The sequence below is a fragment of the Monopterus albus genome, unplaced genomic scaffold (assembly GCF_001952655.1).
Source record: "Monopterus albus unplaced genomic scaffold, M_albus_1.0 scaffold76.1, whole genome shotgun sequence".
Lineage (NCBI taxonomy): Eukaryota > Metazoa > Chordata > Actinopteri > Synbranchiformes > Synbranchidae > Monopterus > Monopterus albus.
Window position 1 is genome coordinate 1,373,622 of NW_018127956.1, and position 10,849 is coordinate 1,384,470.

Genomic DNA, 10,849 nt, shown 5'->3' on the forward strand with positions numbered 1-10,849 from the left:
AAAGAGCAGTGCTTGCCCTTTCTATTGCCTATTTCCACTGCTGAAAGGGCCTTGAACAGGTCCCATAAAACCACTTTGTTTTTTTTTTAGTGGAGCTACACAGTGGCCAATTGATAAGACTGTGGTTGTACTGGGCAGCTTCCAAGGGTCAATATACAGTATGAGCAAGGTGTTTCCAAAAAAGCAGAGACAGTTTTCTGATTTTAAAACACATTTTAATAACTGCATTAATTTCAGTAACTGAAGGAGCAGCAGCTAACTTGTATCTCTGGTGTTTTAGATGATACTAGCTTCTAGCATAGGAACTAAATGTGTTCAGACATTTGTTTACGCTTTCACGTGCATATTGCAGCATTCATAGTACCTGTCCTTCGAGGAGGTGGCGTCAGCTGAAGTGTTGTACTGATAGAAGATGTTGCCTTCATTTTATTGTGAAATTCAGCATTTTCATAAAGGGGAGTGGGCTTCACAGCCTTCTTCACATCTTCATGCTTTTTCAGCTGTTCAGTCATTTTGGGGGGAGATGGGGAGGATTTTGGTAATTTGTCTTCTGCTGCAGGAGGAGGCGGAGGAGGGTTGCGAGGGCGGATCCAGTTAACAGGCGGGAGGAGAGCTAAAGGTATAAAGATAAAAACAAATTCATACATTGGCAGCTAGTTTAATTTCTTGCAAAAGAAATTTGAGCACAGACAAAATAACTGATGCAATAATGATCTTTGTGCTGTGAGAAAAATATGACTCAGGTGGCAGATGGCTTTTACTGAGCAAAGTATCTGTAAAGGATCCTTGAAGACAGAGAGGTTGTGTGTGTCACCAATTGCATAATGGTACTTAAGCAACCAGTCACAATGAAAGCTCTGATGCAAGGGAAAATCCACATGCAGATTCTTTTACACTGTTATGTAAAAATCTGTTATTTTATGATTAGGTATTGGGATTTACTAATCCTTCTCTTAACTTATACTTCAGTTAATGACATCCTACATTTCCCAGAATGCCATTTGACATCCTCCAGAATAGAACCAACAGCAGGTGACATGCAAAGTAAATGATTTGTATCTCTTCGGGGGATTTCTTCAAAATGATGATACTGTTAGTGTTCGTCCTGTTAACACTTTTGAAATACTTCCTGGTGTCAGAATCACTGAAGCTACACACAAAATGTCTGTGTGCCTGGCTAGTGATCTGTGGACCAGAGAAAAATACAACCAAGCACAGTGGACCCAGAAAAAAAAAAATCTGTCTTTTTAAATGAGTGTTAATATCATAAATTTAGATTCTTTCTTGTCATGCCCAGGAGGGTTTGAAAAAAATCGCACCTGATCGTTTAATGGCTTTGGCATTGAATCGCTGGCCGCCCTTCTGAGTCACTGATGGTGGCACATAAATAAACTCGCACGCAAATTCCATTGTGATTCGACCTGCCTGTGAGCGAAAGGACATGATTTATGAATACATGACACCCAGTAACCCAACAAGTTGGATAAGTGACTTCTTTAAGCCAAGTACATAATTAAAATCCAATCTAAAGCAATCATATAAATTACAATACAATTCCTCTGGGGAGCATGCACACATTCAGTTTGTAAGATGTTGACATACCTGTAAGAAGTGCTCCAGTAAAAGAAGCTCAGTTCAACCAACCTGTATCTATTATATGTTGAATATAAAATTAACAATTCTTCTAAAAATAGGCATCTAAAATCTGCTTACATGTCCAGAGGCCATTAAATGCTGGACAGATAGTACAACTATTAACATAAAATCCTCCCAGGTCTCCGAAGTGTTTCAAATACCATATGACGTCATTCATTAATTGTTGTGTTTTCGTCTTGTTCGACAGGTTCTTCAAGAGTTTTCCATAACTCCACTGTGGTGTGTATTCGCAGTACTGTGGGGCTGAGTGGTACGCCAGAGAGTTGCCACATATGACCTACCTAACTCTAGTTAAACATTCATGAATGTAAGTAAAATAGGTGGGGTGGATGAAAGGTGGTGAAAAGTCACAGGTCAAGATCATTAATATGGATAATCTCTTAAGGTAAAAGAACAACTTTGCCTGACTAGTCTATGAAATTATTTAATGCACACAATCCAATGATTTATTATTTATAGGAAACTTAGAAGAAAATATGGAAAAAGTGGATCATACCTACACACGCATATATATATGTATATATATATAAACTCCCCACTTGCCCCCCCACTTTGGGGCGGTCTTGTATTCCTTCCTTCAAGCTCGGGTCCTCTACCAGAGGACTGGGAGCTTGAGGGTCCTGTGCAGTATCTCAGCTGTTCCTAGCACTGCACTCTTCTGGACAGAGATCTCAGATGTTGTTCCTGGGATTTTTTTGAGCCACTCTCCCAGTTTGGGGGTCACAGCCCCCAATGTTCTGAGCTTCACCAAAGTCACAAATATCAACAAACAATATTTATCAGCTGATAAAACACAAACAGTCATGATGTTTCATGTCTTTATTGAACACCGATTTAAACATACAACATGATGGTGGAAAAAAGTATTGTCAACAGTGCTTTAATAACTGGTTGAACCATTATTGGCAGCAATAACCTCAACTAAGCACTTCCTGTAGCTGTGGATTAGACCTGCACAATGTTCAGAAGGAATTTTGGACCATTCTTCCTCACAGAACTGCTTCAGCTCAGCCATATTCTTAGGATGTTAGTGTTACCACAGAAGAGTGGAGCAGCGTCCGTCCTTCTGTTTGTCCACCATGACTATGTCCCTGCCTCTCTTTATCTTGTATTTAGAGCCTGTTCCTGTGCTGCCAGTATTAGTGCTTCTGTGCTGTCTTTCAGTCCAGCTTTGTCCAGCCACTGGTAGGATTTTTCAATATCAGCCACTTCTTCTATCTGATGGTGGTACATACCGTGCAGAGGTTTGTCCTTCCATGAAGGTTCCTGCTCTTCCTTCCCTAGTTCCTCTGGTTTCTGCTGCCTGAGGTTTTCACTAAGCATGTCATCACTCGGGGCCATCTTCCTGATGTATTCATGGGTCTTTGCTGTTTCATCCTGGATAGTGGCTCTGACGCTCACTAATCCTCGGCCTCCTTCCTTCCGCTTAATGTACAGTCTCAGGATGCTGGACTTCCTTCACTTGTTCCTCTGGTTTCTGCTGCCTGAGGTATTCACTAAGCACATCATCGCATCTTGTAGTTGTGGAGACATTTTACTCACAACCACAAATGTCAACCTCATGGTGGCGCTAGAGGTAAAGCCAGTGGATCACCAAAATCATTAGTCATTGTCTTGAAACCTTGAATGGCCGGATCAAATTTCAGGGCAGTCCATTATAAATTTGTTGAGATGGTTCAGTCTGAACCAAAGTAATGGGCCAATAGAGCCAGCTAGCACAGCAAAAACATTGTCAATGAGACAGATGAGTTAAAACCAACACACTTTTATTTTGAAATCCAATTTCCTCAGTCAAAGTAACTTCTGTGTGCTAATACATATATCATATCAAGTAAACATTACTCTTGTGTGCACAGATCACTGTGAACCTGTGTTCGGGTTAACCTCATGTTAGCTATCTTCATTTCAGTGACATAATGACTCAGACATGATGGCAGTAAATAAATACTATCTCACATTCTCTTTTCTTTTGGCTTAACATGCACATATGCATGCAGACACACTCACTCACACTCACACATCGAGTTGACAGTTTATTAAGCTCACCAAGCAGGTGTTTCTATTGTGTTGTCTACTCCAATTATACCATTGAGACTAGGTTAAATAACAAAAACACCGTTCAGCAACAGCAGCTCAAACTACAGCCTCCAAAATAACCATAGAGTTAGTTTTAACTAGGTGTACCCAATAAACTGCCAGCCGAATGTGTACACATACAGTGTGACTCTGGCACTAGCATTAAGTTCTAGTCTTTAATAAGTTCATTCACAGAAGTACTTAGACCAAGTACTATGTTAGAATATTAAGGCCTTAAACTTTTACCTTTGGTAGATTATATCTGATATTAACTCAGACACACACAGTGTAACAACATCTTAGACGTTAAATGATAATAACAGTTATTTTTAGACGACTTAAAAACCTTGTAAGAAATACATTTATGAAAGTGATGTCACTCAATAACTTCAACATAATTGGCTGGGTAGAAGCCCTCCTTCCCTCCGTTCAGTACACCTCGACACCAGCCCTGGTCGTCCTCCTCCTCGACCTTCAGGAACACTTCACCTGAGGTCAGAAGGAATTAAACGGCTCATATTGACAAAAGTAAAACTCTATTAAAATGCAGCATTTTTCTCCTGGGATTCAACATGTTGACGTTTAAACAACCCTGTTTCATTAAAAAGCAACTTATGTCTTACAGAACTTGCAAACTAATGTAGTCAGTTTTAATGTACTTTGATTTTCAAGTCCTAACAACCCAGTTTTGGAGAGTCTGTCCATTTTTGCCTGGTAAACTCTTAAAGTGCTCTTAGAATGACTTCTTCTTAAGACCTCTAGATGTTGGCTCCGAACAAACCTCTTAAATCTGTGAAATCTTATACTGTACCTTTGTTATTTTTGCACAAGTTAGGGCCATATACTTAGAGGCTTGGAGAATATTTGAAATACAAGTAAAAAGTAAATTAAGCCTGTAGTTCTCTGTAATAATAAGCAATACATTATTAAGAATCTGTTTACTTTATGTAAAAATGAGACATACTGTGCTTTCTTTAACTAAATTGATGAGATGCACCTCTGGCTCCCCACTCAGAGTGATACTGACACAGTGGTTGTAATTCTGTACAACAATCATGCCTACTGTAGTTTTAACACTGAGAATAACACAGTGTTGTCAACATCACGCTTGTGTCACCTGCTTTAAAGGACAGCTCATCACCCTCCTCTCCCGTGTAGTCGTACAGAGCTCGCACCTTCACACCCCCGATCATCACACTACCAGGAGAAGACACGAATGTTTAAACAGTTGTAAATCTGTGGTCATCTCTAAATTCATTTAGTTACTACATATGAAAAGCACCACAGTCGATACTTGCGGTCGGCTCTCTTTTCCTCTCTGATGTTTCTTCTTTCTTTTTAGCTTTTTTACCGGTGGGACCCACTCCTTTTAGAAAAGATACAAGCTTGGGTTTTAGATTTATCAGCACGTTGGTCAGGAAAACATACAATAAATGCTTTGCAAAATCATGCAACTCTTTACACAACTTGAGGTTATTTTGGGGCTGAGTGCAAACACATAGAAGAGAAATACCAGAGATCAAGAAATGCTACGTTATGGTGAAAACCCCTTATCACCAAAATGTTAACTTTCATAAAAAAAAGTCTTATTTGTAATCTAAGACTAGAGTGAGGCTTTGTAACATACCTCAAGCTTCGGCCAGTCGGTGGGCATGCCGGGACCATGGTGATTCTTCCACCATTTGACATCTTCCTGCTCACTGATGGACATCAGAGTGTTGTGGAGTTCACTGTACACTGCCTTCACACTGATACGGGGAACACAGTGAACACCTGCACTTTATTAACCTTCCCATCCACACATGCTTTACAAACTCCCAGTCATCCAGTGGCACTGTTCACCTCTCATTGTTGGTGATGTCCAGATGTCTGTGGATGGAGAGGAAAGCCTGCTTCAGAAAGCTGATCCTTTTCCTCTCCTCCTCTTGTGACTGTTCAAAAATGGCTTCCATCTCCTCCATGTACCGAGGTGTGTAGGATGTCACATCCTCCAGCATGCTCTCGTAGCGCTCTTTAGCCTGCAGGCAGTTCACAAGGACGGTTTTATGATGAAAATACCAGGAACAACATCCAAGGTGTTTCTTTAATGGAGGACCAAAAATATAAAGGATTTGTGGTCTTCACTGTTCCCATGCTGGGCTTCATACATGCTGAGTAGAGTAACAGTAACACATGTCCATACAAGGCAAATTCTTGGAACAGAAATTTGATACCGGGCCTTATGTTTAGAGTGTTCTTGGAATGTCTAAATCTGGCATGTGGTAAATCAGAAATTTAGATGCACTGTGAATTAATTCTTTATTCTTCACCATAGATGTGGTGCAGTGAGTCAGCATCTCCCCTCACCTTTACTTTCTCTTCTGTGGCCTTCTCTCTGGCTTCCACAATCTTCTGCTTTTTCTCTGGACTGATCTCAGAATTATCATTTGCTTGCTTTTCTTTATCGAGAGCTGCTTGTTCCTTCTGACAAGACTTATGATATGCAGCTTGGGCCTTCTCCAGCTGTAGAATGCACAATCACACACATACATATTATTTCCTTAGAGGAAAAGTCAGTTTGGGAAATATACTTTAATGCTCTCTTCTAGAGTTGGATGAGAAAATCAAGTCTCTACTCTCAACTCTCTAGCTTTCCATTAAATATGAAGCTAAAGCATAAAGACTAGAACCTGGGGGAAACAGAGCCCCTGGCTCTGTCCAGAGGTAACAAAACATACCTACCAGAAACTCTAAAGCTCACTAATTAACATTTTATATTTCATTTGTTTAATATGCAGCTGGAGTCATGCTTGCGCCTGGCCAATAATTAGTCTGACACACAACACCCCATAACACAGCAATGTGCAATTTGCACAACCACCCTAATTCCATTTTAAATGGCATTTGCATTTTATACTTCTAAAGTGTCCACACTTTCAAATCAATGTTGATTTTTTTGTTAATTTAGTTTGTTTTAATTGATTACTAACATGAAACCTGTCTCAAATATTAGTTTTGTTAATTTGACTATCACTTTTATTTAAGTTACATCCAAGTTACAAAATATATGCATAATATCTGCAGTTTGGAAATTCCATTTGTTAATGAAGATGGTGAGATGGAGTTGAAAGCTGAACATCAAATGGATGTTCAGTTCATTCAAAACACTTGCTGCCAGGGTTTTAACAAGAACCCTGTGAACTGACTATCATTGTTATTTAGCACCTCCAGCACTAGCAAGTGCAGTACATGTACATACACACAGACACACACTTAGAAATATAAATGATGTGTATTCCAGACCTTCAACAGCTTTTTGGACCATGGTTTCTGAGCCCTTGAAAAACTTGTTTTGTTGTCATAGCTCTCCTTGAACCCACAGAAGATTTTTTTTGGAAAGGTCTCTTTCTGCCAGGTCTTCACTCGTTCCCCATCCTCTGTGATGAGAGACTGAGAGATGGAGGAGTGGAGTTCAGACAGACGCTCAGTGGAGGTGAAGAAACACTGCCACGCCTTCATGAGGGAGCCATAAAGTGGCCCTGGGGAACCAGGAAAAAACATCGACTGAGGAATGAAATAGCAAAGCGCACAGAGATGAGTCATGGAACCCATAAAGAAATAACAACCTCCATTTGTCCAGTGGAAAATTTCAAACAAGCACAGATGCAGTCATTTAATAAGAATCAAGCAACAATTTGAACTTGTTGAGAGAAGAGATGATCAAAAAGGCCTGGGAATGAGTATTATGTTGTGTTTTTGGGCCACTGTGGCTCCCCAACATGCAGCTTTTTTTACTTACGGGAATCCACAATGGACTTCCACTTGCTGCTCCACTGACTGAGCTGCTGGGCGTATTGTTTCTCTACCTTTGCTCTCTCCCTTAAGCAGGCCACAATGTCATTGCAGGCCTGGAAGCACTGGTCAGTTCTGTGAACTGTATGTACATAGTTCCCTGGCTGGAGGAGAGGCAGAGAGAATGAGTTGTACACACACATGAGTACTGTTTTGAATTAAAAAGCTACTCCTATGGTGGTAGTGCTCTCAGATTTGATCAAGTATTCTCCTCACCATCCAGAAGCTCTGCTTGTTGGCATCCTCGGGTGGCTCTTTGGGGAGGCTCGTCATTATTAGAAAGGTGTCTGTATCAGAAAGCAAAAAATAGCTGTTTATGTGGTGTAAGGCAGTTGCCAAACTGGTTATTAACATGCATAACAAGCAAGGAAAGACAGCTTTTACTGGCATGGCAAGTAGACGCTGATTATCATGCAACAGGTTGGACGTCTGCACGGTGTAATGTGCAGTATATCAGGCTGATTTCCTTAGAAACAGAGCTGTTCCATCTGTATGGCAGATGTGTCTGATAGAAAATAATTGGTGGCTGAAACCTTACAATTTGTTGTGTCATCGCTTTAATAACTTAGACGGTCCCAACTAGCTGTTATTTACACTGCACAGTGCTCAGATACATCCAGAACCCCTGTGTGAATAAGGGGAGTGTCAGCGCTGTGGCAGACTGGAATTCACAGGGGTGGGATCTGCCAGCAGGGATAGAACAGCTGCTCCGGCATTCTTCAACAGCAGGGAAAGGTCATCTTTCCTTTTGCTCTGACTAACACAAGGCCTACTAGAACCAAGTGTGTCCCTCTCTGACATCTTTACCGATTTGATTCAGAGATCATGACCGCAAAGAGTGCAACAGAGGCAGGATTTGAAATGTACAATCTGTCTAGATAGGAGACATTTTGCACAGCATCTAAAGCAAATGTGGCAGATACATTTGAGGGAGAAAGTGGACTGAACAAAATCAGGGAGATGCATGCACAAACATGCAAAGGGCACCACCGTATTTGGGCTTAATTTAGTCTGGGCTGACACAGTGCTGGCTGAGTAATATGAAAATGACTAACCACACCTCATCACAAGACTGTACATGACAGAGAGTCAGGCTCATCTCTGACCTTCTTTCTCTCAGCTAGCTGGTCTTTATACTTTTATTATCATATCTTTTCATCATTTGAAACATGGCAGAAAGTCTTAAAGCGTTACTTAGTCACATTTTGACTTTTTTTGGTCCGTACAGAAGAATGGCAGAGTTTTTAAAAAGGACTCAGCTGCTCAGCCTCAATTTATCACACACAAGCCCTCATGTCAAAGTGCTTAATGCCACAAACACTCCATCCACAAGCCAAAAAGTAGTAAAAAGTGGCAGCAGAGCAGTCATGCATGTGAGCAACCGCACTTACATTTCTCTCTGAATCACCAGTGATTGCTCAAGTGACCACTTGTTATTGGAGTTCAAGGGCTGCTAAGGATTTCTCTCCATTTCTCTGTTGCTCTCCCAGTGTGCCTCTCCTCCTCTAACACATGCCTCTCCCTCTCCTCTCTCACTGACCCAATTTTCCTTTGGTACTTAAAGTTACACACACACTCACACACACATATTGATGATCTGAAAAGTGGGTGTGAGACACTGGGACAACGCAAGCAAGCAGAAGAGAAAAAAAAAAGATTAAACAAACCAGAGCATTTGCTGCTAATTAGCTCCAGGACAAACAAAGAACGAGGAAGAAACTTACCTTTCTTGTTCTCCTCCCCCGTCGGCTGTGATAGTCTAGTTCATTCCAGGATGAACTTTTCTTCCACTTTCTATTCTCTTCTCTTACTTTAACCCCATCCTTTGCTTCTTTAACTCACTGGCTTCCTCCTATCAGCCCATTTAGTTCTCCTGCACCCTCTTTGACTATCACTCTCTCACTTTCACTCCAGTGCTATTAGCAAAACAGCTGGAAGAATTCCCCCCTCCTTCTCTTGTCTTGCCCATCCCTCCCTCCATCTCTTTATATGGTGCTAATGAGATGCTCAACCCTCATTTTGACTGCTCGCTGGTCACAAAATCATCTCCCTGTGGAACAGAGTCATGTGAGTTTATAATTGAACATGTGTGACCGCACAGGGCAGTAGCATGGGTGATGGGGGTGTCCCAAGGACTGCCACATTAGCCCTGTGCCCCTCTGTGACCTGCTGTTCTCTCCCTGGTCAGGCCTAGAAATAGAGCCTGTCACAGAGAGTATTGTATGTAGCATGTTCAGAGCATGATGTCATCTGTACCCTTTTTACTTTATGAGCTACACTGAAAATACTGTAGCTATGGGTTATTTAACATCTCCCCATTCAAATGTTAGTGAAACTAAACTAAGATGACATGTTTCTGAGGGCTACAATGTGTCCTGGGGGAAAATGCTACTTGTTCCAGTCAATAAAAGATGTCATTAAAGGGTCAGTTCATTTAATTTACAAAAACATGTATATCATGCAGATAGTTTCTGCTTTTTGTGCCCATGTTTTGGGGTATCTGATTTTGTCTCTGAGATTTTTGCCTACACCCAGTACAAGAAAGGTGGATGGATTTTTTTAAACCCATCCAAACCATCTGCACTGGAAAATGACATTTTAAAATTTCAAGAGGGACATCAGTTTCCATAATCATTGCTCCCGTTTACTCTGCATACTCCACAGACCTTACCGCGAATAGCTTCCGCTGAAAATACAGATGTGTGACAAATTAAAGGCAAAAAATGATTTAAGAATTAAAGCAACAAATGCAAATGATAAGGACATGCTGTAGCCTTAGCAGTCAGAAGATTTATCCCAAACCAGCACCTAAGGAGGTTTAGGACTGGCATGGTACACAGCGATCTCTGTCACCATTCTTTAAACTACAGTGGGTATGGAAAGTATTCAGACCCCCTTAAATTTTTCACTCTTTGTTATATTGCAGCCATATGCTAAAATCATTTAAGTTCATTTTTTTCCTCATTAATGTACACACAGCACCCCATATTGACAGAAAACACAGAATTTTGGACATTTTTGCAGATTTATTAAAAAAGAAAAACTGAAATATCACATGGTATTCAGACCCTTTGCTCAGTATTTAGTAGAAGCACCATTTTGAGCTAATACAGCCATGAGTCTATTCGGGAATGATGCAACAAGTTTTTCACACCTGCATTTGGGGATCCTCTGCCATTCCTCCTTGCAGATCCTCTCCAGTTCTGTCAGGTTGGATGGTAAACGTTGGTGAGCAGCCATTTTCAGGTCTCTCCAGAGATGCTCAATTGGGTTTAAGTCAGGGCTC

At 40.9% G+C, this 10,849-nt stretch overlaps 1 protein-coding gene across 4 annotated transcripts; it reads right to left on the bottom strand.

The window, feature by feature from the left end:
- Positions 1–3,427: 3,427 nt before the first annotated feature.
- On the bottom strand, positions 3,428–9,487 carry LOC109963543 (protein kinase C and casein kinase substrate in neurons protein 2-like). Of its 4 annotated transcripts, XM_020606142.1 has the most exons (11): positions 9,288–9,487; positions 8,955–9,181; positions 7,780–7,850; positions 7,511–7,667; positions 7,015–7,250; positions 6,079–6,234; positions 5,575–5,750; positions 5,360–5,480; positions 5,031–5,098; positions 4,850–4,929; positions 3,428–4,221 (listed from the first exon to the last, which is right to left on the bottom strand). In XM_020606142.1, the coding sequence occupies exons 3-11, from the start codon at positions 7,834–7,836 to the stop codon at positions 4,109–4,111; spliced, it is 1,164 nt and encodes a 387-aa protein (XP_020461798.1). In that variant the 5' UTR covers positions 7,837–7,850; positions 8,955–9,181; positions 9,288–9,487; the 3' UTR covers positions 3,428–4,108. The 4 variants fall into 4 exon arrangements, with proteins under 4 accessions (XP_020461798.1, XP_020461796.1, XP_020461800.1 ...); XM_020606140.1 differs by lacking the exon at positions 8,955–9,181; XM_020606144.1 differs by lacking the exon at positions 8,955–9,181 and having other exon boundaries at positions 4,135–4,221; positions 5,027–5,098.
- Between the last annotated feature and the right edge of the window lie 1,362 nt (positions 9,488–10,849).